The sequence below is a fragment of the Actinia tenebrosa genome, unplaced genomic scaffold, assembly GCF_029948245.1.
Source record: "Actinia tenebrosa isolate PJP-AT-01 unplaced genomic scaffold, QUT_ActTen_1.0 PGA_scaffold2__45_contigs__length_23673736, whole genome shotgun sequence".
NCBI classification, from domain to species: Eukaryota; Metazoa; Cnidaria; class Anthozoa; order Actiniaria; family Actiniidae; genus Actinia; species Actinia tenebrosa.
The window spans coordinates 16,058,987-16,086,602 of record NW_028292579.1 but is presented as its reverse complement, the minus strand read 5'-3'; the positions used below and the strand labels follow the sequence as shown (position 1 = coordinate 16,086,602).

The window sequence follows — 27,616 nt, the reverse complement described above, 5'->3', positions numbered from 1 at the left end:
CTGTGATGGCGTTGTTCCAATCTTCTTAGCGACTTCTTGACGTTCCATCAAACTGAGATGGATGAACTTGGACAGTAGTTCCCAGTCCAAAACATTACGATGAGGGTTGCTGAGAGAATGCCTCTTAGACTGCAACATCCTGCAATACAACCAAACCAGCATCAAAACCAACAAAGACAAGCGGCGGAACGACTTTAAAGTGCATATGACACGAAACATTTTTAATGTTGAAAATGTGTAGTTTATTGGTACTAATAAGAATATCATGGTTAAATTTTATTACAACTAGTTTTCTTATTAAATCGTATTCCTAAAAGTACCTTTATCATGGTTAAATTTGTTTGAAAAACGTATTTTCTAGAAATTCAAGAAAATTTAGCAATACTACGAAACCAACGCCAAAACCAACGAACACAAGCGGCGGAACGCATGCATGATTCCCGTGTATCAGCATATTACGCAGTACCGTAGAACAACAGTTAAGGCCGATTTACGCGTTATGCTTTTTCCCAGCAAATGTCGCGCGCAACATCCTGATGACACAAAATTGCTTCGTGCAAATCGACTCGATTGCGACTGTTAATTGCAGCTAAAACTTGTCGTAAGCATGTTGCGTTTCGAAAAAAGGTTCAGAAGGTTTTGTTGCATACCAAGCCCGAACTGCAATGATCGAAAGATCACAACAATATGGAATTTTACCAAACTTTGTCTGCACGGTTTTCCGCCATATTTTCTTATGTGCTGACATAACTTAGTATGAATATATAAATACATTTAGCTTGGCAAACGGCATGCAACAACTCCTTCGCCGACCAGGCTTTTTTGAAATAGCTGTAAGCTTATGGCAACATCAAATGTATGAACTCGACTGTTATTTTACTTTAAAAATGTGTTCTACTTTTTAGAAAGATAAATAAAAGACATTAAAAGCTAGAGTACGTTCACCCAACATTTTTACTATCGGGAGCGAAGTACTCTCCGCCTATGATAAAGCAAAACAGCCTCTTGTCTCTATCAGCCAAGTTTCATACGACTGAGAGATGATAAGATTCCAGAATCTACGGTCTTTGCATGTTTAAAGATCGAAATTGATATATTACTATATAGGTTTATTGGATCTCCAACCTGAATGCCTTGGGGTTGAGTCCTGCCAAGTGTGGGATGCAGTCAACTAGTTTAGTTTGGAGCATGTGCAGACGTCTGTAAGTCTTTTCTGTCATGGGTAACAGGAAACCAAGGCCACCATCCAGAGTGCCTGGGAAGAAGAAAAAAGAACATCAAACTAAACAAAGACTAAAAACAAGAAAAAAATCTATTTAGCGAACGAGGGGTGCTAGACAGAAACAGTGCAAATTTCCCATGATGCTTTGCAGGAAGTTGAGACCCCTTCCTCTACTTGTAAGCTGAATACTAGTGTTGGACAAGACACGTGAGGAATGTTGGGAGAAGCCTGCTGTGTTCTCTTACAAGACACGCACCCGAAACAATCAGAAATCGAGATTTATAACAGTTATTTTATCGCATGTAGAACTTTTCGTTTGTACAAAAATATAATGCTTCTTGCTAAAAATCTCAACCAAGTGTTTCAACATTTCGAACTCATCGTTACAATGGACTACTTTGACGATACGTCAGCCATCTTGGATCGCAAGGCATTATGGAGCGTTTGTTTCTCAGCAGGAAAACAAAACAAAAACAAAGCAGGGTCTGGTAACGAGAACACGCCGCGCTCAAAGATTAAATAAACTTGTACCTACCAAAATACGTCAGCTGACGTAAATCTTTTGCCTTCTCTCCACCTAGCTTTTCGCCAGACTTGGCGCGAATACGAAACATCGAAGTCACGTGACTGCCTATATTTATGTCTGCTCTCTGAAGCAACCGCTGACCACCTGCACTTTCGATAGCTGTGAAGAGAAAAATATTATATTTTAATTATATGTTACGACCATCCCTTTCCGTGAGGGGCTCTCTTATTACCATTATTACCATATTCACAACACATAATATTGATGGAGTGCAAGCATTCCCAAGAGAGTAAAAAGACAAAGTATGGCGGCCATTTTGGTGCCGCTTACAATGGATGCTAATAAGAAATCTTTTGTTAAATGGTACCAACATGGCCGCGATGACGTAACGCGCAAACGAAGAATCCCCAAATCGCATTTGATTTTTCGATTGCGATGCCCTGATATTCAGTTTTAATTTATGCAACGATTTATAATTCTCTTCAAGCAAAAAATAGCAAGATAGATTAATTGAAAATTGGAAGGTTTTGTTAAACGGGATATAAGGAATCATCCTAATAAATAATAATATGATAATAATAATAATAATAATAATAATAATCACAACAACACACACAACACATGATCATTTCTTTTTGTTGGTTTTAATTGTTCATTACGAGTTGGCCATACTGGAAGATCAGCAAGCCGGTTTACTGTACGTACGTATTGTATCAAGCTAGCAAATACAGAGTTATCGATGGTGTTGTTTTTGTTGCTGTTGCTAATATAAATGTTGTTGTTGTTGTTGTTCCTTCTGTTGTTGATGATGTTGATCATGCTTCCGTGATTGTTGCTATGGTTACTATCGGTGATGTTTATAGCACTGTTGCTAATGTTGGCGTTAGTGTTGTTTTTTCCTTTTGTTCAGTGTTGACTGCTGTTTTTATTGTTGATATGATGCTATTATTGCTGCAGTTGTTGTTGTTGACACTGCTTCTAAGTAATGTGTTAGAGTCAGTTTTCCTTCTGTTTTTGGCTGTTGTTGTTCCACATGCTATTGTTGCTGCGGTTGTTGTTGATGTTGCTGCTAATATGTAGTGCAGTTGCAACTCATCTATTGACCTCTTTTTCTGCTGGTGACAAAATCTGAAGACGAAAGCCCCCAGCAGAGGTTTTGTTAGAACTTTTCGCTGGAAACAAATCTCTGACTCCATCACGAAAGTTCTTGCTTTGGAAAGCATATATACCCGGATTACTTGCAGCATTGATAGCGGTTAGTATCTGGTTGATTGTATGGATGATGGAGCCCAACCCAACATGATCCCCAAGGTAGGCAACTATAGCATAATACAACAAACAAGGAAACCAGGTGAAGGCGTACAACAAGGTCACCAGAAAAACTATCTTAGTGATCTTGTTTCTAGACCGAAACAAGGCCTGTTGCGTGACATTCGCACCGTTACTCCTTCGCCAAAGCACAAGCATTACTTTCGTGTACCCAGCGGCCATAAAACCGAAGGGAAGCAACCCCACAAAGATGAACCATGCCATGCTGTACACTTTGGAAACGTCTGTGTCCCACCATGACTCGACACAAAAGTCCTTGTCTTCGCTGTAAGTGACAACCAAGAACAAAGGAGCGTTGAACAAGAAGGAAGTTATCCAACAGACTGCAATGACAGCCTTAGCTTTAATTTTGGTCATTCGTTGTCTTTGTTTGTATGGATGTACAACCGCATAAAACCTCTCCGAAGCGATAGCAACAAGAGTGAAGACAGATGCAGCACCCCCAGTCCAAGTCAGGTTACCACCTGTCATGATCTTACACAACAAATCACCCAGTACTCCATGGGGATGATGAAACGAGTGGATCAAAATGAACCGAGGGATCAGAAAGGTTGAGAATACCGCGTCACTAACAGCTAGGTTCGCAATGAGGAAGTTAACAGGTGTTTTCATTTGTCGTTGTCTGATGACTACAACTATCACGAAACCGTTGCCGATTATACTACACAACACTAGTGCAGTGAAAACAGCAGTAGTGAGAATGTCACTAGTGAATAGCATCGTAAGAATAACAAAAATAGTCTTTTTTTGTCTGCAGTCGGCAAAATAACCGTCTAAGCGACTATGAGGAGGATAAGTGACGAATAATATCCGGCATGTCGATCAAATCCGACGCAAAGCAAACAATAATGGGTATCAAATATAATCATTATCAAAAATCTAGATTAAGGATATCACCTTAAAGTGTAAAGAGTCAAATTGGAGACAAAATTAATTCATAAGTTTCACATGTTAAAGGAAGTCGAGTGACTTTTAGTAAAGGATTTGAACAATACGTGTGAATTGATTTAAATTAAAATTATAGAAAACATCGTTTCTAAAAATCTTTTTGTATTTAGATTTTTTCTTTATCGGAGCGAAACTAAAGGAGGATGAGATTTTTTAAAAGTAAAAGACAAATCGACTTCGCCTCGTGAGTGCATAAAATTTTGGCCAACTGTTGACGTCATATCATGGTAAATGAGATAACATACCACGCAAAACCATCTGAAATTTGTTTACTTGGTTATTGATAGGAAAAGTCTTACCTTCAGGCTGATAGGTGAATAGAATCAAATTCTGGTCCGCGTCTGACGCTGTTAAATAAAATGAAGCATTTCAATTGGTTAAGATATTTTTATCTGGATTTTAATTGGCTAAGAGCTGCGAGTCCGTCAAGACCATTTATGCTGGAACTCACTCGTTATCTCTGTTTTAGGGGACAAAAAGAAGATATGTTGGAAATATGTCCATCTTAGAAATACGACTGTTTTGCGGGACATATTTCAAGGTGGCGTCGTTTTCGTCCCAAAAACCTTCCCCACAATGCATTGCAATGCCAACTTGGCCCACCTTTTTCTCCATTTGGGAATGACTAATTGGGGTGACGTACCTAGAAAACCCAGTTGTGTTCCATCGATGAAGAACTCCGTCCCGTACACTTCAAGGTTATGTGGATCCTGTGAAAATATGAATCTGGATTACCAACTGAGCGGTGAATTTTGTTTCAGCCAATCAAAGCGCGTTTAGCTATTTTGCCTCCGGCCATCATTCCCAGGCTACTGTACCCCAACGTTTGCGTATTTTTCTGTTTTATTATAATTAAAATAATAATGTAAGTGCCTACAAGAAGCAGAAATATGGAAAGGGAAGAAAAACAATTTCACTTTACCGCTGTTTGCTTTCGAATTCGTTCTTCCAAGTTTCAAAAATGCTTAGGGCTGGTATCATGGATTAACAATATTATAGCAGTACCCAAAAACCCTTGCTTGAGAAACACAATAACGGGTTTATGCAGGAAAAAACACCCTTCTCCTCTAAGAAAACGTCTTATAATGCTTTTAAGTAGGACGATAATCTAATGGCATGGGGGGGGGGGGGGAGGGGAATGACTTCTGGGATCAAAACGACAAAACAGTTCTATAAAAGAGGAATTAAACTTGTCAGTATTTTTGTAACTGTTTCAGATGGAAGTTAAATCTTTGAGAAGATTTCCCACTTTGTTCTAGCATTTGTGATCATTTGGACCCGGAAATACGTCACAACTTACATACAGTAAATGCAGACATGTATAAAACAAATTTCAGTACAGCAAACTGTTTGTTTCACACAACAAAGGATAAAAGCAACGATTGCTTCTTATTTGATAAATCCAATATCGCTAAAGATCCACATCTTACCTTACTAACGAAAGCTAGTGTTTTAGTTTCTGTCTGGAAAAGATCAGATGCAATCAATTAGTAGCGATAAACCAAACCTCATGAGAATTGAAAACCTATTGTTATGTCCTCCAATTTGAACTGCATCCCGATGTGCTGTAAGGGATCTATACCGTAGTGAATCAAGGGGTTTTTTTGATGGGCTTATAACCGGGGGGGATTATAACTGAAAGGATATTTGCGTTGACCGGGGAAAAGGCTCGTAACCGGAATTTTACGGTATAAGTCCTTAAACTATATAAAAGAACATTAAAAATAGCACACAGTAATAGTAGCATAAGATGAAAGAGGTATCACCATGAATTGGGTAGGGTTAGTAGAGAATAAAAAAATGACCTATAGGCTGAAATAGATAGAGGTCAACATGCACAAAAACCTAACAATCTAGCGCCATTGCGCGAAGCGTGCAAACGTCTTCATTTACACTGATGAAAGTCTTTGTTTAGACCCAAACGTCTATTTGAAAAAGAGTAAATTTCATAAGTCAGAGACAACTCTAAATCACAATGGTCGGTAGTAAATATAGGTCGTAAAGAACCAATAGTCATACAGCATACCTGTAACCTTAGCAACGTGATGCTCTTAACTAGATCAGCAGCCAGGACAAAGTTTCTAATGGTGACAAGAGAATGTATGTACAACTGTGTATCAATGAATGCCATTCCTATCAGATCATTATTCTCGAAGTTCCAGATGTATATCTACAGGGAAACAAAATAAATGCTTGTCAACACCCACAGATATACTACTTCATTTTCTTCCTGTCTGTCTCTCTCTGTCTGTCTTCCTTCCTTCTAGCAATTTCGTCTAATGATACAAACACCATAATAAAAGGTTCACAAAACAATGTACAGAACTAGGATTCTAAGGAAAAGTTAATCGCCAAACTATGAATCATTTTCTGTTTTCATCAGTCGTAACAACATTTCAACAACTCACCAAGGCGACCAATAACTTACTTTCTGTCCTATACCGCTGACCAGATATCCATTGACTTGGTTCAGTGCTGTGACAGGACCTTTTTGTTCTTTGTCGTAAAGTAACTGAAGTAGAACAAGATATAAAGTCAGGGCCATATACAAGGGGTCCTAATATGCCTACAACCAACCTTTCTAATTGGTACAACCAACGATGATGATGATCATTGACAGTATTTGTAACATGTACGGTTTTGAGGGGAGGGGAGGGGAGGGTAGAGGAGGATAGGGGAGGGGAGGGGAGGGACCCAATCCCATGGAAAATTCTGGGTTTGCTTCAGAATGTCATTTATGGTTTATTAGTATCAAGGGCGGATCCAGGGCGGATCCAGGGGGCGGGGCTCCCTGTCATACCTGACATTCAATTGATTGTTTTATGCTAGAATTTAGTTTTGCCACAGGTTTGAAGTAAAACTTTATGAAATATACATTTGGACGTCGTTTGGATCCTTATCTCAACCTTTGAACCCTCCTCTCTAATATTTTCTGGATCCGCCCTTGAGTATACAGTCAAAGAACCGTTGATATCTTTAGACTTTATATACCTTAAATTTATTCTTGGTTAGCGGCTGTCCTGGCTCAGGAACGACCTCAATGATATCGAAGATTAAAATCTGTGGCATGAATAGTAATAATGTACTAGTTAGATAGCCATCATTGCTAACAATAGATCCCTAGCGCTCGCCTCTCACCAATGCGACCCGGGTTTGAGAACCACTGGGCTCAGTGGGGATGGCTCGGTGTCGTATGTGGGTAGAGTTGTTTGTTGGCTCTCTCCTGTGCTTCGAGGGTTTTTCTCCGGGTTCTCCGGTTTTCCTCCCTCAGCAAAAATCAACTTCTAAATTCTAGGGCACTGCCTGTGGTTATAGATGGCAGAACAACACAATCCTTTTGCTCTAAGAATTGATTTATTTCTTATGTAACGATTGTATTGTTCCTGCCATCTAACATGGCTGCCGTCACGTGATGGTGCAAATGAGCCTGACTCACCCTTCCCCTGCTAGCAAACTCCTCTCCATATAGCATGGTTGTACCAACACAGATGAATCCCTTACGTCCTGTGTGCGTCTCTTGACTGTGAAGCATCAGGTTTTTCATTGCTGCCACGTGTTCCCATTCCTCAAGATCATGCCTAAGAATAACAACATTATGTCATACGTTGCATAGCAACTATTATTTAGGGAAGAAACAGTACATAAGAGATGGCAGGAGTTAGGAAGGTAAGGTAATGAACCCTCGGATAGCAAGTGAAAACGATTAGAAAAAACGTCGTGTATGGACAAGTCGTGCCCGTGATGGTATGGCGTGGCAACATCCTAATTGGATGATTGCTGCTCTGTGATTGGATCAACGGATACCATCCATTATGTAACGTGGCCACGTCACCTGTTACACACCTCTTTACTTTGGGCGTAATATTTTCTCGTTTCAGACCATGTGCCATTCCCTAGAGTATCATTTCTTTGTTTAACGGTTGTGCATGAGAAGACACGTGAATATGGGTACACCTCAAACAAAGAATCTTATTCTCAAGAGAATGACACGTGGTCTGAAATGGGCAAAAATCACGCCCAAGGTAAAGAGAAGAGCGTTTTGACTGATGTGTTGACGGCATTGTCGATTAGTCTTACCGCGTATTGGGGATGATTTCCCAACTGAGAGGTGACATCAGTTGTATGGTAAACTTGTCCATCATTGGATAAATGAACCGAGAATCTACACATGACAACATAAAATATAAATAAAACAGTTGCATATCCCTTCGCAAATCCCCGTGAATGACATTCCCTTCATTACTAGCTCGAGGAAAATTCATACGGTGTCATCAAAACAGCCCATGTGGCACGTATTCTATGACCGAGTTGGAATCTGAATGGGTTGATCTATGTGGAGGTAAAAATACCACCCCGACAAATACCTAAACCAAACTAACGTTTAGGGTTGTAAGCCTGTGGAAAACCGGAGAAAAATTCTCGAAGCACGGGAAGACCAACAAACAACTCTTTTCACATGACGTCAGGTCCGAGGATCGAACCCATGACCATAGGCCTTTTCCGAGTTCGATAAACAGGAGGCATTGTGGTCTAGATTGGGTACAAACAACACTATATAAAGCATGATGTTTGTACCGAAGCTAGACCACAATGCACTATGTTCGCTATCCCAGAAAAGGTCTATGGCAGCGAAAAACGACACATTAGAAAATCAAGGGTAGCATAGCGATAAACCACTCTCTTTTCACCACTAGGGTCTAAGATTGGATTTCTGGACTCATCATCACATGTACGTAGAGTTGAATAGGTTTCTTTCCTATATTTTAGTTTTTTTCTCCAGTTTTCCTCCCTCGCAAAACCCGACACGCTAAATAGACCTAGTCCGCTGCTTTCCCATTTCAGACAATGTGTCATTCCCTAGAGTATCATTTCTTTGTTTAACGGTTGCTCATGAGAAGACACGTGAATATGTATACAATTCAAACAAAGAATCCTTTTCTCAACACGTGGTCTGAAATGGGCAAAACTTTACGCCCAAGTAGATTTGGTCCATTCCATTTGGATCTGTGAATTTGCAGTGCCCAGAATCCCATGCCATACAAACCTCTGTTAGTATCGATGAATTCTTTATCTTCTGGAGTGACTCTTGGGATGTGTTTACATGGTTCTTGTTCACTCGTTACAATGGCATAAGTCTAAAATAACAAAACACTTGAATTAACTTTTTCTGAAGTTCAAACCAAAACTATTGACGACCTCGAGGTAATAAAATCTGTGAGACTGTATTTGAAAACAAGATCTAAAAGCATACGTCCCATAATTCTTTGCGCCACGAGATTGAACCTTTCGAAGACTTAAAATAATGAGACGCAATGGGACCCGGTACTAGTTCACTCTGTGGCGTCGGCGTAAGAATAAAGCGCTTACAAAGCTTGCAACCGTGGTCCTTGCGTGAAGTAAGGGGCAACTAAAAGGGATGGGTGTCGTTGAGTTTGTTCCCTGACAATCTCCGACTACGATAACAGCAGTTACAGACGTAGAGCTTGGAGGAGGGCTACTTGAGATCAGTAGCCGACCAACACAGAAGTGCTTACTTCAAAGATTAGTATTCAGTACATACCTTACTCTCTCTATTGTACGACACCATATGTGGAGTGCATCGTAGAGGTACATACCTTACTCTCTCTATTGTACGACACCATATGTGGAGTGCATCGTAGAGGTACATACCTTACTCTCTCTATTGTACGACACCATGTGTGGAGTGCATCGTAGAGGTACATACCTTACTCTCTCTATTGTACGACACCATATGTGGAGTGCATCGTAGAGGTACATACCTTACTCTCTCTATTGTACGACACCATGTGTGGAGTGCATCGTAGAGGTACATACCTTACTCTCTCTATTGTACGACACCATGTGTGGAGTGCATCGTAGAGGTACATACCTTACTCTCTCTATTGTACGACACCATATGTGGAGTGCATCGTAGAGGTACATACCTTACTCTCTCTATTGTACGACACCATATGTGGAGTGCATCGTAGAGGTACATACCTTACTCTCTCTATTGTACGACACCATGTGTGGAGTGCATCGTAGAGGTACATACCTTACTCTCTCTATTGTACGACACCATGTGTGGAGTGCATCGTAGAGGTACATACCTTACTCTCTCTATTGTACGACACCATATGTGGAGTGCATCGTAGAGGCACTTTACGGACTGGCCAAGGTGAGTCGTAGCTGAGATGGGTTGGAAGTACGGAGATTCGCAGCTCACCCTGAAACAACCAAGTTCGTTAAAGATTTTCGGAACATCCTATACCTGTCTGTATCTTGCTGATTATCTATCGCTCTATCTGCGTATCTGCTTGTCTGCTTGCCTTCCAATCAGTTAGCTCACATGCCGGTGCCCGTCATTCAGCGTCCGCAATCGTACATGAAATTTAATTGAGCGAATAAAACTTATGCATCGTTACGCTTTTCTCCTACTAAAACCTCCCAGCGTTTATATCTCGGTACAGAGAAACACGCACACGTCTTATCTAGAGGTTTTGCACCAACACGTGACGGCAGCCATGTTAGATGCCAGGGACAATAAGATTGTTTTACATAAGAAAGAATTCAATTCCCAAGAGCAAAGGGATTTTATTGTTCTGCCATCTAACCACAGGCAGCCCAAGATGTAAATGGATGCCTGCACGTGATGGTGCAAAACCTCTATTGGTTTACTAAAGCAACGCAAGCTTTTACGATGGTCTCTGCCTGTTTCAAATACGTTTTTAGGTTTTAGAAAATGTTAAACTATATAAATTAGTGAACATTGCGCGTCGACTTGATGATTCTAAGACATACCTTGGTGTTAAAGTAAAGAAAACCCTTCGGACAGTTGACGTTGTGAAAGGCCGCAAAACACGTGACTGGACCATCGATGCTCATTGGATGACACCGTAAGGCTCCCCGATTGGTTACAAATATCCAATGAGGGAAAGAACCACAAACGAAGATCTTAATGAAGAAAACAGGCAGAGTATGAAAACACAAGTCAATATGCTTTAAAAAATATAATCTGATTCAATTTCTAAAGACAATTAGAAACAGCTCTCTTACCCCTGCATAGGAGGAGATGTCTTCAAACACTCTCAGACTGGCAACTTTTGTTTTGGCTGTAAAAAATATTGAATAAATTTCAATATATCTAACTTCGTAGTGCATATAACCCCTGATTTAATATTTTCAGTACTGATTCTAATTGAAGAGAATAGTTGAATGATAAAATATTTCTTGATTTGAGTGTTGTGTCTTGAAGCTATGAAGGTTTATAATCAAATATAGGATACACAAAATATTGCTGCCGTCCTCCCCCCCCCCCCCCCCCCCCCCCAAAAAAAAACAAAAAACAATAACGAAGTATTAACCTAAGGATTTGGACTAATGATTATAGCTATGTTTACTGAGGGTAGAAACTATAGTTATCGTGTAAATAGCCCTCAATGCGCAACAGATACCGAATAAGCAACCCTAGTAGTATGCGGTAGAAACCCGCCATTTTGCACGGGTGCCTACGATAAGTTCAGCAGAAAACCATAATGCGCACCCTCAGTTGAGATTTAAATTAGCCAATCAGCGGTTTTTAAGCCGTGTCTAATAGTATACGGTAGAGGAGTGAAACCCGAGTGGCCAAGACAGGGAAGAAATCTCGACTCGAATGCGAGGACGTTGAAAAGGTGCTACGCGCGAGGACGGAGTTTAAGCAATACTTCGTTGACAACCAGGGGAATAAGAGTGGCATACATGTAGTTCTTACCTTGTTCTTCATCAGCCTTGTTTTTAGATGTTTTAACCTTCTTCTCACGAATCAAAATCGAGTGCTGGACCTGTGAAAGAGATGATGTAATGTTATTTTTAAACGTGCTTGACATATTCGTATGACTATCAAAACTCTCGGTACGTTCATCTGCCGAATCTCAAGCGTTCAATACTGAGAACTCTTTCTGGCTGACAACACATGATGGTCAATGTTTGATCTTCATTATGAGCCAGATTCATACCCAGTCGTCGCTTTGGTTTAACTTTTTAATTTGTTCCTTCTATTCGCAATGCAATATGGGAAGGCAATTAATGCGCAAAAATTCACCGCCAACTCATTTAATCCTTCCCATCAACCATAGCGCAAGAAAGAGAATCGACTGTGTACGAGTCTGACTTGGAGCAGATAATGAGATGCAAAGCTGATTGAAACTCAGCAATAGAAAAAAAAGAAAGGAATACCAACCCTTCTGAATCTCAGATTCAGATGTCCTCCAACAGCCTTCTCGGTAAAATAAAAAGCTTCGTAGATCAGAAGATCTTGGTCGACTAGAGCTACCAGGGTGACTCTTTGTTTCTTGTACCCCAGGCCTGTCAGTAGGATTTCCTTGATTCCAATCGACTCCTCGTCGCGAACGCTTGATATATTACTACAGAGAAACACAACTCTTAGGCTCAGGTCAAACGTCAAAATTTCACACGAGCCGAACCTAATTGAAACAACAGATAAGACGGTCTTCTTTGATGTCATTAGATTCGGCTCGTGTGAAGTTCGACGTTTGATCTTAGTCTTAGTGTTGAATAGTTTTCATTGAATTAACCTCTATTATTCGACCACCTATTAACCGGCCAACCTCTATTTAACGACCAGTTGGCGGGGTCCCAAAGAAGGGTTTTGTAGTATTTCTAACCTCTATAATGCGGCCACTTGACTTTTAACCAAGGGTTGACCTTTGATAGAGTTTCCGACCTTATTTCCGATTTTGGGAGACAGTAATGATAAAAGGGTAAAATTTACACACCGTGAAAATTTTTTTGAGAATATTTTGGGAGACAGAGAGGTATGAGTAGCGCCATTTTTACCCGGGATTGACTCCCGTATTCGCCGTAGAGTACAGTTGTTTCCATACATCGGTTCACTGGTCAAAAACAAAGCATTTCATCGAGGTTAAGAGGTTCAAATTTGAATAATCCTTTGAAAATACCTTGCAGCCTCAATTGAATGCTTTGTGTTTGACCAGTGAACAGAACCAGTGAAAGATGGTGAATCTAAGGACAAAGGTCTTACATACCCTGCCCCTTGGCCAGGATCTTTACTGTCTACTAGTACTTTAGGAGCCATGTTAAAATTCTTGACGTAAAAGACGAGTTTGAAGTCTGGTAGGGTGTAGATTTCCAAGACGCCATTCTGACGGCACAGTACACACCAGTAGGTGGGCTTCACGGGCTCGTCTTTCACTTCTACTTTAGGCTCTCTGTAAATGGAAATGAAACTGAATAAAAATGAAGAAATGAATGGGAAAGTTAACGAATAGATGGGAGGGTGGGTGGAAGGATAGGTGTCTTTGTATTGGTAGGAAGGTGAATGGAATGGGTGTCTATGTGTGGTTGTGTGTGTCGGTGGGTGGGTGAAAACATGGGTTCTGTGGTTGGGTGTTTGTGAGTGGATGAATAGATGGGTGTCTATGCGTGGGTGAATAGGTGTGTGTCCGTGGGTGGGTGAATAGATGGGTGTCTGGGTGAGTGGGTATGTCTGTGGTTGGGTGAATATATTGGTGTCTATGGGTGAATGTGTCTGCGGGTGCGTGTGTCTGTGGGTGGGTGAATAGATGGATGGGTGTCTATGTGTGAGTGGAATGACGGGTGTTGTTGGTGGATCTGTGGTTACTTTCAAACCCGATGTCACATCCCAAGGGTAACACAGCTTTATTTACCAATAACGATTTTTAAAGAAATAATAAGTTCTGTAAAAGAAAACAGTAACTCGGTGGATATTTTCTTTAAAATGTCTCACCCTTTCTTTTCAGGTTTGGAGGGTTCTTCAGGTTCTGTATTAAATATTGCCGAGGAATCACCGTACAACATTTCATCTTCTTCATCCAGATCTAGAGAACTAAAGTAAAGCAAAGGCATCACCCGCTTATGTCAGTTAAATTTGAAAATAATACCACAGTGGCATACTTCCTTTATCCAAATCAACGCACACAGACACACACTCACAGACGTTTTTCATCTCTACACTATCTCTTTGTGGGGGAGAGATGGAGGAAAAAGCCCCTAAAAAGATTATATGCATTTTCTAAGTTTGATAATCAAACAGGATGCATTACAGTCTAGCTTGAATATAAACACACCATACAAGAAAAGTTAAAGGAAATATGTTCAGCCAAAAAGGATGCTATTAAAAAACATTCTGGACGAGACAGGAAATGACGTTAAGTTAAACTAGGAAGCCAATCCATGGCATTGTCATGGCAACAGCACAACACGTCCACACAACAATTTTCAATCATACTAAAAAATGAAGATTTCAGATATCTGCTTCTGAAGTCATGGTATTACCCATTCATCATCCCATGTTATACTAAGCAACTTTAAACACAGACTACATGACTGAGTCTTGTGCCCTTCCTGTACTCACTCACTACATACACCACAGATACATGGCTTGGTATTGTGGTTGAGTAGCAGAGGCCTGCGTGATGCAGGGACTGGTAGTGTATGCTCATGCGACTACAGCAATAAATGTCTTGTTATTGCTGTCAGGGCTTTGGAATTATGGGAAGGAATGGGTATCAGACCTTTTACATTATCATCACCAATCTTCATCCATAGTACAGTCACAGCACACCAATAGACCTCTTTACCTTGGGCTTAATCTTTCCCTATTTCAGACCACATGTCATTCCCTAGAGTATCATTTCTTTTCTTAATGGTTGTGCATGAGAAGATAGATGAATATGAACACAATTTAAACAAAGAATCTTATTTTCAAGAGAATGACACGTGATCTGAAAATGGGAAAACATTAAACCGAAGCTGAAACGGTCTATTCCGTCTATTAATTTAATTTTTTTAACCCTTCTGTTCAAATAATCACACTGCTTATCCATTCAGATGAGAATGATTCAAGTGAATGACCGTTTTTTTTTCACTTGTTAAATTTAACACACCCATGTGGTCCTACTACCACTAGTCATCATCCATCAGGATAATGGGAGACTTACGTTTTTTGTACAGGTCGAAGCTCTGGTTGAGGCTGAGGTTGAGGTGATGGTACACTGGCTTCAGGGGCACCTGCCTTCTCTGTTTTTAACAAACCACTAACATCCTTATAAATACAGCAGGTGCATACTTTGGACCCCTGCCAGGAATAATATTAGTGATCATTAATAGATCTCTTTACCTTGGGTGTAATTTCCTCCCCTTTCAGACCATGGGGAGGGACAACAACAATCTCCATTACCTGACTGACAGGAGGCCTAGACACAGTAAGGCTTGGCCCATTTGCATCGATTACGAACTTCAAGAAGACAACAGAGCCATCAGCTGTCATCAGTATGACGTACGGGTCTGCTATAGAACACCAGATGATGGATGACAAACCTGAGTCCATCGGAATGTGCTGCACTTGATTCACTGAAGGAAAATGGATCGTGGTCAGAAAAAACAAGCTGCACGCCTGCCAATAGTGCCTTAATACACAGCCCGTAAAGTCCTCCACTGGTTATAAACGTAAAGCGCATTGAGATATTTGAAATGCGCTATAGAAGTACCCCATTATTATATTATTAAAAAACTTGTATACTATGGCTGCAGTCTGCTTTATTTACTCAAGTTTTCGATTTTCTTTGAGCTCAGACATTTCAACTGCTTGCTTTAAAATTGACTATTACTGCTGCCAGTCATAAATATAAAAGGTACTGACTGATTATTTTTGATTGACGACAGGGAAAAACAAATAATTTCAGGGTGCAGTTCACAACTAACAAGTAATATTGAAAACTGATATGATTATTTATGGAATGCTAGCTGTGATTCTTTTCCTACGCTTTCTTGGTTTACAAATGTATACCAACCTCCTTCTAAGAGACGTATACCCAGAGGAGTAATCTGTAAAATGTATCTTCCATTTCCAAGGTTACCAGCAAAGATGGTGGGATGTTGAGTAGTGAAGCCTGAATTATCTAGCTCCATTATCTCTTGTTCTGTCTTTAATACCTGGAAAATAATATTGACATACGTCATTCAAAGGATACTTCTTTCCACAAAATACTACAACACTCAAATCAAATGGCTGCCTAATTTCTACTGTGTAGACTGAAGCTATTATTATACTCAATAGCATGCATAAAGTCAGTGCAACTTTGCTACCATGACAAAATTATTAGCTTTTGTTGGATGTCAATAGAAGCATGTGGCCTTTGTGTTTTCTGAAAATGTCACAGACACACTACTGGAAGTTCTCCACAGTTGGAAAACATACCAAAACTGGCGTATTTTCCGCATTTTATGCCAAAACTATTTATATGACTCTACCCAGGCAAACAAAGGAGTCAACTTGACTCCAAGAATCTGGCCACTGATTTTCCAAACAAACAAGATTTTAAAAAATGACTCCATAATTTGAGGCTCGTAAGAGAAAATAACTAGGGAGAATTTGTGATCTCTGTTTCTAAAGTCGAATTGTATCATCCATAAAAATTACCATGCTAGAGTCTTGACGGCTTAGTATCAAGAATGAATGATACTTTGAATCCTCTAACGTTGGCTCCTCCTTTTGATAATAACAACAGAAAACAGTGAATAACTTTGGCCAATGGCAAACATTTTTTATATTATTAATGATAAATACTATTCCACAAGTTATTCCACTTATTATAAGATAGGTTCTTATTGTAGAATTTATTTTAATTCAAAAAAAGTCAGTATTTGCTGCCAATTATCATTTTGCATATGAAATCAATAGTCTCCTTCACAGTTCCCTGCACCATCTTGAAAGGTAGCCGTGCCTTTGCATCGAAGCGAGACAAACAGTGACCTTGCAATGATAGAGACCTTTTTTAATACCTTGGACAATTATTCACATGTCTCTATCATTGCAAGCTCACCGTTCGACTTGCTTCAATGCAAAGGCACGGCTACCTTTCAAGATGGCGCAGGGAACTGTGAAGGGGACTATTTAGTAAATAAAACCAACCTTATTCTGTGACAAGACAGTCCACATGTCAGTACAACCTGGTAACTCAAAGGTTGTCACTACCTGGGGTCGCACTGTCCTCTAAAAAGAAAAAAACCAGAAACAATTCAATTAAACTCTTGGACTCCGAGAAAAATTGTTAAAATTTGTAAATAGTTCTACACACAAGCATCACCAGTCAAGACTAGCTATTGGATGACAAATAAACATCAGATCAAAAAGTCGTTGCAAACCCTAGAGAGTTCATATTCCTCATAATTTCTTATTACAATTTGGTAGAGAGAACGCACAATTTATTACTACTATATTATTACAATTTAGTTCTTTTAACGAATTAACGGTAATTTACATATCGTGTTTTTTCAACACATTCATCTCATGAAAAATGAGGATTTGGAACCCCATTCTTTTAGCAAAATACTTTTATTAAATGCCTACTCAACAAAATATTGGGCCAAACATCAAACTGGGGCCTTGAAAAAATACAGGTTCAAGATGGAGGTAAAAATATCAGAGCCATAAAATGGAAGTAAATATATTTCTTTGTAAAAAAAAAAAGAGGTCACCAATTTTTAACTACAAAGGACCAGAGAGTTAAGGTTTTTCTCTGGTGCCTTAGATGATAAAGATAGAGTCTCTTAAAAGTGGATTATAATTATTACCTGTAGTACTGTGAGAGCCCCATTTTTACCATAACCAGAACAAGACACTAGCTCAACATCAGGATCAAGGGATTCTGAAAACTATATCAAGCAAAATACGATCAATTAAATTTTTTTTTACTATCCAAAACCTAGAAAACTGAAACATAAAAAAAACCTGAAATCTTATTGAACCCTGAAACAAGAGCTGATCAAAGTCAGGGTATGGCTAACTCACAGATTAAACCCTGAAACAACTTCTGAGCTGATGAGGAAAACAGGGAAACCCAGAGAAAACCCTCGAATCAAGGGAGAGAACTAACAAACTAACTGTTCACATGTGATGCCAAGTCCAGAAATATTGAACTCAAGACCCCAGGGCTGAGAAATGGGGGTAATTAATAACCGCTACACCACTCTTGATTCCCTATGGAATCAAGGCTTTACATTTTTTTAATGTCTTATATTCTCACCTCTTCCTGTTGCCATTCAGATTTTTTTTTAATGTGAAGAAAAAGAGAAAAAAGTGAGTAAACAGTGAGAATTGTAATCTAAAAATTGCATTGAATACCAAGACTTATTGACTTCAGAGAGAAATCCAGGTTCACCCATGTCTAGGCACGTACAGGGACCAATGTTCAGTAAACTATCACACACCTGAAGAAAGAAGAAGTTACATATTAGAAATTACGCAGTCTGTAAAAACACACTGCTTAAAATAATGGCCACACATCAAACAATGTCTGGCAAGAATTGGAACTTGTCTGGTCAAATCTTTACCTCATCGGTCATTTTGACCAGTAATATTGAGCCAGAAAGGAGGTATGACAGAGGTACTGTAAAACTAATTTGGCCCATCAACATGACCGGCATCTTACTGGCCAATATTTTAAGCCCTGCAGTAAGACTTCACCATTCGGGACCTGCTTTTTGATTGTCTCATGGTGAAGTGTCTCTTTTATTAGATTAGGTTTTGCTTAACTGTCATTTTAATGTATCATAAAACTTGTTACAAATGGTGATGAACAGGCCGTCAAGCAAGTTTTAGCACTGTGCTTAACCTCTCATACCTCAAACGTATAAGATGTTAGTTCTACTCCTGCTTCCTCATGGTGTCCATACACTTCCACTTCATCTATGTCATCTAGTAACATCAAAAAAACTATCAAGCATCACACAGCAGGTAGTGCACTCCCCTTTTGCCTCTGTTCATGAGGTCTCAATAATGTGAGCAAAGTTTGCTGGGTATCTCACTTGATTTGAGGGTCTTTCTCCAGGTTCTCCAGTTGGGAGGGAAGCACAGGTGGCGTAGTGATGTGAGTGCTCGCCTCTCATCAATGCAACCCGAGTTCGAGTCCTGTCAGGTTTGGTGTTGTATATGAGTAGAGTTGTTTGTTGTTTCTCTCCTGTGCTTTGAGGGTTTTCCGGGTTTTCCGGGTCTTCTGGTTTTCCTCCCTCCGCAAAAATCAACTCCTAAATTCCAATTCGATCACGGAATGAGAGCCACAGGTTTGTTAGCCACTGGCTATTAAGTGCTACCCTCGTGAAAAAAGGAGGCCTCCCTCTATAAAAACTCAGTGTCTCAATACCAATTCTGAGAGCCCAGAGGTTGTTTTAGGGTATTATTAGAATTGGCTTAAACTTTTTTGATTAAAAAAATTCTTCTTTTTAAAGTTGAGGTCTTTACATGTATCCTTGCCCTATTCCATTAAAGAAGCAGATAGAGAGAGAGAGAGAGAGATGTGTCATATACAGCTGTACAGGTAAGAAATATCAAGAGGAAGAGGGATTGTAGACAATGTTTTAACTTTATGAGGATGGTACCAAGAAAGTTTATACATTTATACATATAATTACCAATAGCATATGTAAAATCACTGTCCATCCTACGACGCTTGGCATTTGGAGGGTCCACCTAGAACAAACATATTTTATCAGTTTTGATAAATAGCAAGTTAGTATGAATGGCATGTGGCATAAAAACAGATAATAATAACTAGCTGCTACAAGTTGGGACTGTGAGTGTGTTGAATACAACTAGTGAACAACAAGGAAACTTAAACAGCATGTACAAATGTTTGCAACTATACTGAAGACTCAGATTTTAGCTATTAATAGTCCTCATTATCCCTAACCAATTCTGACCAAGGACAATAACGTCTGAAATGTCAGTGAAGTTGCAGACATTTATGCTGTTTGAGTTTGCTCCTTATTCACAGAGCTGTTCAAACAAATCACTTTTTAATATGAAGATACAAGATACTTACTCCTGGAGAAAAGAGATCACCTGAAAAATAAAACAAAAAACATGATAAAATGATGTACTTTCAAGGGGCTATTTGAGTTTAGGGGGAGAGCTAACTGAGTTTCTTCCATCAACAAAATGGAACAATAAAAAAAAGCATCTAATTCTTCAGTTTTGTTTTGTTTTGTTTTCTGCTGAAGGGGGCTTCAGCCCCCCTTTGCCCCCCTGGATCTGCCCTTGAGTTTAAAAAAAATTAAATCTAAAAATAATTAAAAATAATGAACATTTATGCTAATTTGTACACTGTCAAGTTTCTTTTGTCATATTTTAAATCTAGGATGGTGTAGCACTATTGCACTTGCCTCCCACCTCAGGGACGTTTTGGGTTTCATTGTTGAAATGGGCATCACATAAGTAGTGTTTGATAGGTTGCCCCTCCTGATTCTGATCAGCCCAAAGGTCGTTTCCAGAAAGGTTTTGAAGCTATCAATCAATGTGGCAGCCATGCACATCCTTCGTCCTCTTCAATCCTCTCTCATCGATAGGGGTTTGTCCATGAGGGGTTTGGGTAACTAAGGCTATGAGGCATGGTGTTACACGGGACAACTTGCAACGCCGATTTTTCGTGCAACCCATTGTGCCATTTGTGTGTCAATTTTTTGCAACATGTTACATGGAAACAATCGTTTGCGCAACATTCACTTTAGTACTCAGTCCATGCGCTGCAAACTCACTCATGGCTATCTTTTTTCTTCTTTTCTTGCTTTTATCATTTTTTATCAGCTCCAAAAGTTTCATCTTATCCATTTAATTAGGTTTAGACAATCGTTGCAGTTGCTGTACTGTTTAAACTTACTTCTTGTACAGTTGGCGCCATTTTGTTGCTAGTCAAATAGGCGATGGACATGTTACACACATTGATTTGCTGAAAATTCTTCATCTTGCATTGCAAGTTTTTGAAGACAGATCGAAAACTAGCAATGCGTTGCAGAGTGAAATATTGCACGAAAAATCGTCCTCGGCGCTATGTTACATGGCAAAGATTTTTCATGCAACAGCGTTGCGTGAAAAATTGGTGTTGCAAGTTGGCCCGTGTAATACCACCTTTACAAAAAATGTATGACCCTTATACTAGTTAATTGTACAGTTTTTGTCCTTACCAAGATCCTGAGGTTTCTCTGTATACTTGACAAGCAATGAATTCCCCAGTCTTGATCCAAGGAATAGATATCCATCACCACACTCACAAATCTGATCAAGAATTGAATAAAACATCTACTGATTAAATATCTTCCAAAAGCAACCTGACGTTAGTAAATATGTCCAACATCCGTGCACACAATTTGATAAGGATTTACCATAGGCTGAACACAAATCTACAGATATTTGAGAATAAACGAACAAACAAGCACTTAGAATGATTTTGGGCAAAAACGTTTTTGATCTAAAAAACTTTTAAAAGAACCTGTTTTTGTCCTCTGACTAATACTTGAATAGTTTGCTAATGATTCCAGTGAAAAACGAGCCAGATACAATGTTAACAAGTGTCAAAATTAAAATTTTTTCCCCACTCCACAACGAAAAGCAAAAATTTTTATTTTAGAAAATTCAGGGTTACATTAATGCTTTTAGACAAAACCTCTGCTATCAATAGGAGCTCTGTTGAGTACCGGTGGTCTATTATGTGGAAGGCCATAAATGTGTTTACCGTATACCCTATCAGACTAATACTCAGGGTCTTAAATAATGATTTACAGTACTTACACATGAAGTCAATACACTGGCTGCAGCTTTGTCAAAATTAAAGCTTCTTACACTTCTGATACCATCAGCGACAAGAGTAACCACATATCTGATAAAACAACAAACCAAATATATGAATTTGTAAGATAACTGTTATCTCATGTTCTGATTGGTTGGGAGTAAGTGCATTATAAAAGTATACAGCAGGTGTGTGTGCACATTTTTGATTTCCTTATCCGTGTCCAAAACAGCAGTGCTAAAAAGTCCCTTTTTCACGAGGGTAGCACTTAATAGCCATTGGCTAACAAACCTGTGGCCCTCATTCCGTGATCGAATTGGAATTTAGGAGTTGATTTTTGTGGAGGGAGGAAAACTGGAGAACCCAGAAAACCCTTGAAGCACAGGAGAGAACCAATAAACAACTCTACTCATATACAACACTGAACCCGCGGGACTCAGGTGGCATTGATGAGAGGCGAGCGCTCACACCACTACGCCACCAGTGCTCTAAGTGATATTTTATAAAAGAGATTTAAAAAAACTTGCTTTACTGGGGTGTGAAGTTATAAAGCACTTTGGAAATTGGCTGATCATTCCAGGAGAGTCATGCTTTGTCTAACACTTCTCTTGTATTCTGCCAATACCCACAAGCTTTATAACTACATGTATAAGCAAGCATGTATGCTTTCTATTTCTTCTTTAACACCTATTAAATGTGCAGGGCATAAAATAATGGCCTAACGTCCGCAATGTCTGGCCAGAACTGGAATTTGTTCTGTCAAATTTTTGCCTTGCCAGTCATTTTGACCAGTAATGTTTAGCCAGAAATAAGGTATGACTGAGCTAAAAAAAATGGCCTATGATCATGACCAGCGACTGATCAGCCATTATCTTAAGCTTCCTGATGTGCCGCCTAGGCCTCCAAACACTATGACTTACATTTCGCCACCTTTGAGAGAAACCACAAATTTGTCATTAGATATAAAGATGGCATGAGCATTCTCCAATGTAATGGTTACTGATTCTTGAGGCTCTGGAATAAAAAAAATGAAAACAAAGTCTATCGTCTCTTCAAGATTAACTAACGATTAATTTCCTGGGCATAATGCTTTCCCATTTCAGATCATGTTATTCTCTTGAGATTCTTTGTTTGAGTGTATATGTGTGCATAACTGTTAAACAAAGAAATGATGCAAAAGGGAATAACACATGGTCTAAAGGCTGATTATGCATCAGCTGTGCAGGGCAGTGGGTACTTACTAAGAGGAAAAGATGTACTACTCTCGGCAATGCTATTAAGTGACACTCCATAGGGTGGAACACTCTGATTGAGGTACAGCAATGAGTTGGTAGTAAAAACGAGAACACCACCTGAAAAATAACAACAAACCTTGATAAACCCAATATATCTAGGACATATCCAGCTCATCTGAGAAAATGTTTAGCCAATCAGAATTGAGAAAATTTGCAAAATTGAGGTATCACTTTTCCTCTTGAAATTATGGATTTCCAGGCCACCAAATGAAAAAAAAATTGAAAAAAAAAGTTGCTAATAAGAGGTTTATAACAGTAACACAATAACTAATATTTTTACATATTTTTATTACAATGGTCGACCCGTTTTTTCATTTTTTGCTGGTCAAATTTTGCAGGCTTCATGACACCTCAGCTTTGCAGTGACATCAGTTTTATTAATACTGTAATAAGTAATCAAGAGTTTCATTAAATTTTGAAATAATAGAAGAAGCTCATGAACTAGACAGAAATGTTTAAATCAATATTTTATAAATTACTAAGCTATAAATGGTAGTTTAAGCCAGAAAATTTTGCTCCTTTACTGGAGCATTCTCCAATCCCCGATCCTTCTTTGAAATGCCCGAGTAATGCCAGATACTTACTTATTGGTTTTGGCACAGCTAAAACACTGTAACAGTCAAAAGGCAGGCTTCCTAGCTGCCAGATGACAGGATGTACTTTCTCTGACATATTGAGAGATATGGCTACCAAGGCACAGGTGTCTCTCCTCATGGCAAGACGACTAATAGAAATAAATTTATTAGAACAAGGAAAAATATTAATTGTGCAGTCACTCCAACTGGGACCACTTAACCAATCAAATTGTCGGGCAGAGACTGTAGGCAATCAGGAGCAAGTTGTATGCATGGGAGTAGAATTTCTTGTTGGTTCTCTGTTGTGCCTAGAGAGTTTTTCTGGGTTCTCCAGTTTTTTGCCGACAATAATTAATAATTCAAAATTCTATTCAGTGGATGATAAGCCAAACTGTGGAAATGCTACTGCAAACTGCAAATGCTCTTTTCCATGCTCTGATTTAACATTTTTCTAGGCTGATACATTATTGTTAATTTTGGGTGGCATGGGTGACGTAGTGGTTTAATGAAACCAGTTTAATATTGCTTAACTCTCGCCACTGTGATCTGGGTTCGAGCCCCGACTCAAACTGGATCATACGTGAGTTGAGTCTGTTTGATGTGTTGTTCTCTCCCTTGCCACGAGGGTTTTCTCTGGGTTCTCTGGTTTTCTCCCTCTGTAAAAATCAACATGTGAGTTGAGCATTTTATGTTGTAAATATATAATGTAGTGGTGTTGCATGTGGAGGAACCCTTCGGAAGAGCCTCGTACAAGGAGTGATGATTGTAAATAATATCAATATAACTACTAGATACTAACCCAGCCCAAGTCTTGATTGGTTCGTAGAGAATCAATAGCGTTGGTTCATAATATCCATGGAGAAACTGTAAGTCTACAATATTGCAGGTTTTTTCATCAAGCTCCTTTGTATTTATGATATAACTTGGTAGGACAGGTGAACGACCACTGTAAACAAACAAGATCCAATATTATCATTTAGTAGGGCTTAAAGCAAGGGCGGATCAGTCGCCAGTCATGATCACTGGCCAGCAAGACAAAGATTTGACCAAGAAGTTCCAGTTCTGGTCCAAAATTATCAGTCACACAATTGAAAAATAACAATGTGACATTTAGACCCCCCCCCCCTCCCTCCCCAGATATTCAGACCTTGCTACGGGCTCTTTAGATGAAGACTATTGGAAATATTGCATGGCTTTATTGTATTTATTGCTCATGATAAGGCTTTATAAGTCTGCTCGCTTAGCACTTGGTAATATTTGTACCTTCCAGACACCCCACTATCCAGATCATGTTCCTCCAAGCCTCCTTCCTGTCTGAATGGCAGAACAACTAGATGGGTGCCATATATAAGCATTACTGCACAGCGTCTTTCTGGGTCTATTCTTACTATTGGAGGTCTATCTTGCACTATAGAATTTGTCTACAGGAAGGAATATAACACACCAGATTAATAAGGTATACCGATTGTCATGCACACTGAATCATCACAATAATCGCTGTTGGAGGTCTGTCTTGTACTATAGAGTTGGTCTACGGGAAGGAATCATAATCATCATCATATCATCATCATGCATCCTCATCATCACCATACATCTTAAATCATCATCACCATCATACCTGTCATCATTATCATCACCATCATCATGAATTACAATTATATTTTACACTACGGTATCCATGACAACATGCATCACCATCATCAATAACATAATCATACATGTAATTAGTAATAGCATCGTCATCATATTCTCCAAACACCACTAGGTTCGTTGGTAACATTGTCTAGTGCTCTATTAGCTCTATGGCCTGGTTTTACTTGCAGATCTGAGTCAGAGTCTGAATTGGAATTAGAAGTGCTTCTGAAGCTTGACTTTTGCTTAATCTTATGACAAGCACTTCTCACTTGCAATCAGTCGTGCATGAACTGCTTCAGCCTCCAACTCTGTCGCAAGTAAAACAGGCTCAAACTGTAAGCCTGCAATACCTTAATCTTTTCATCTTCAAAGAAATGTAGACTTCTTGTTTTAATATCATGGGTTGTTGGGTCATATTCTATGATGGACAACTACAAGAAAAAGACAGAGAATTAATGAGATGTCTGTATATCACAAGCATGGAACTTTGACAGGTATGGCATCATCATCAACTACGTAAGACATAACTAGAATATATAGCATATGCACTTGTTACATATGCAATTTTTCACCAATTTGCAATTATATAAACATTACAAGTTAGAATACTAATATGCTGTATTAGCACTCTTTTGTTAGTGTGACATGTTCACTTAATGTTTAATGTAAATATGTACCCTAAATATTCTGATTAGTATCAACTTTGCAGCTCTGGTGTTTCCCTCACGCAGAGCAGCTTCCTGTGTACATTCATAACTGGACTAAACAATCATGCTTTGCACCATCACGTGACAACAGCCATAACAGGAGGCACAACAATAGAGTCTTTTCCTCTGAACAAATGAATTCTTTCTCATGTAAATCACAATAGACCAAATTCATTTGGCCACTTTAGAAACAAGCAAGAGACTAGGTTAAGATTTTAATCTAATGCGCAAAACAGTTTTGTCATCTAATAAAGCATCTCAAGATTATTAACTCTGTGATTTGAGCATGGTTTGTTAAAAAGTACCAGAGTTACAAGCCTTCAAAAGTGTGAAGAATGGTTAAGGTTGATAAGTGTCAAGGTTAAAATTTAAAACTTGCCTTAGTCTAGTCTTGCTCAATTCTAAAGTGGCCTATTGTTCTTACCCCCTGTCATGGCTGCCATGGCTGTGGTGGTGCAAGCCTCTATTGTGCACAATCTCTTTGGACAAAGACATCTTGATATGCTATTTTAGACTAACCTTGGCAGCCTTAAAACTCAATAACAGTGAATCTCTTGAGTTCCCTGCAAGCCGCACAGCCTGGAGTGTTTCAATGTTACCAAACACACTGTACTGCCCAACAAGTTCCAGCTTTTTCTTCTTTGGTGCTGCATCTGTTTAGAACAATAAATTCAATGAATAAAATAAGTGTGTGAAAGTGTGTGTTGCATGTTGCATACCAAGCCAAAACTGCACTATGGTGTTATGAATACAGGTGCTCTCATACCACCCCCCTCCCCTTCTATAAAAATCAATGCCTAACAACCTGTGCATATATGCATTTGTGCAATGCATATGCAGAGTAATAAGGTTTACCTGAAGTTTTTTCATCTGTCGAAGATTTCTAAAGAAAGCGAGAAAGGATATGAGAATAAAGAGATAAATAACATTGGTAAAGGTTACAATGCTTAATTTAGGGAGCAATTTTAGAATACCCCACAAATGATATGCAGTTGTCGGAACTCTTTGTAGAACGACACATACAACAATAGAAGGTATGGTCATTAAGTATGTGCATATGATTTGCGAGGTATTCTAAAGTTGTACCTAATTTAGACTTGACAAAAGTACTATAACCTAATTATATTAGCAATAACATTATTATTATCGACTATGAAGAATCATGACATTATCTCTATAGATAATACATAAAATAACTCTTAATTCACTCCTTCGTAAATAAAAACTATTTAAATAAGATCTAGAAGTTCTCTTCTAACGTTTTAATGGTCGAAGTAAGACATACCGGTAGGTGCACTTGTTGAACATAATCTAAATCTAACAAGTTCTAGATTAATATTGCCAAGTTCTAGATTAATTGCAATCTTCTATTAAAAGTATTATTCATTCCCGTCATTGATATGTCTTCTTTATGAAAGTAGAATTTAACAGAAGTCATTTTACTCACTTCATTCTGATAATACAGCTTGTAGATTCGCAACTGGGTCGTTCCAACAACCACAAGATTTGATTCTTGAGATGAATAAAAGTTGCAGTAAACACAAAGTTCCACGCCTGATGGAGGATGCGTTTGCTTATACAAGGCGTACATCTTTGATGTTACTTAGACTGTGAGGTTATTTACACATTTATTCTTCTGTATAACGGTATTTTGTGGAGTATTTTTAGGAAAACACGACAACCATTCAGTTTGACGACTCGTCCGCCATTTTGAAAATCTGACAACCACATGGTACTAACACTAGAACGCATGCCATGCTCGGACGAGTAAACAAC

The 27,616-nt window shown here is 39.0% G+C and overlaps 1 protein-coding gene across 1 annotated transcript; it reads right to left on the bottom strand.

Moving 5' to 3' along the window:
- LOC116297825 (cleavage and polyadenylation specificity factor subunit 1) lies at positions 1-27,555 on the bottom strand (the record flags this gene model as incomplete). Its single annotated transcript, XM_089034422.1, is given in 40 exon segments — positions 1-139; positions 1,126-1,255; positions 1,758-1,907; positions 4,325-4,372; positions 4,669-4,735; positions 5,456-5,488; positions 6,052-6,195; positions 6,454-6,537; positions 7,017-7,085; positions 7,462-7,603; positions 8,103-8,187; positions 9,070-9,160; positions 10,136-10,252; positions 10,827-10,979; positions 11,082-11,137; positions 11,779-11,848; positions 12,247-12,430; positions 13,073-13,255; positions 13,795-13,893; positions 15,008-15,144; positions 15,247-15,419; positions 15,860-16,001; positions 16,489-16,557; positions 16,981-17,061; positions 17,643-17,725; positions 18,206-18,278; positions 18,692-18,765; positions 19,479-19,536; positions 19,889-19,908; positions 21,027-21,117; positions 21,631-21,718; positions 22,549-22,642; positions 22,870-22,980; positions 23,508-23,647; positions 24,298-24,444; positions 24,762-24,919; positions 25,484-25,564; positions 26,360-26,493; positions 26,696-26,723; positions 27,288-27,555. Coding segments are annotated over 40 exon segments (4,170 nt in total), but the record flags the coding sequence as incomplete, so codon positions are not given.
- Between the last annotated feature and the right edge of the window lie 61 nt (positions 27,556-27,616).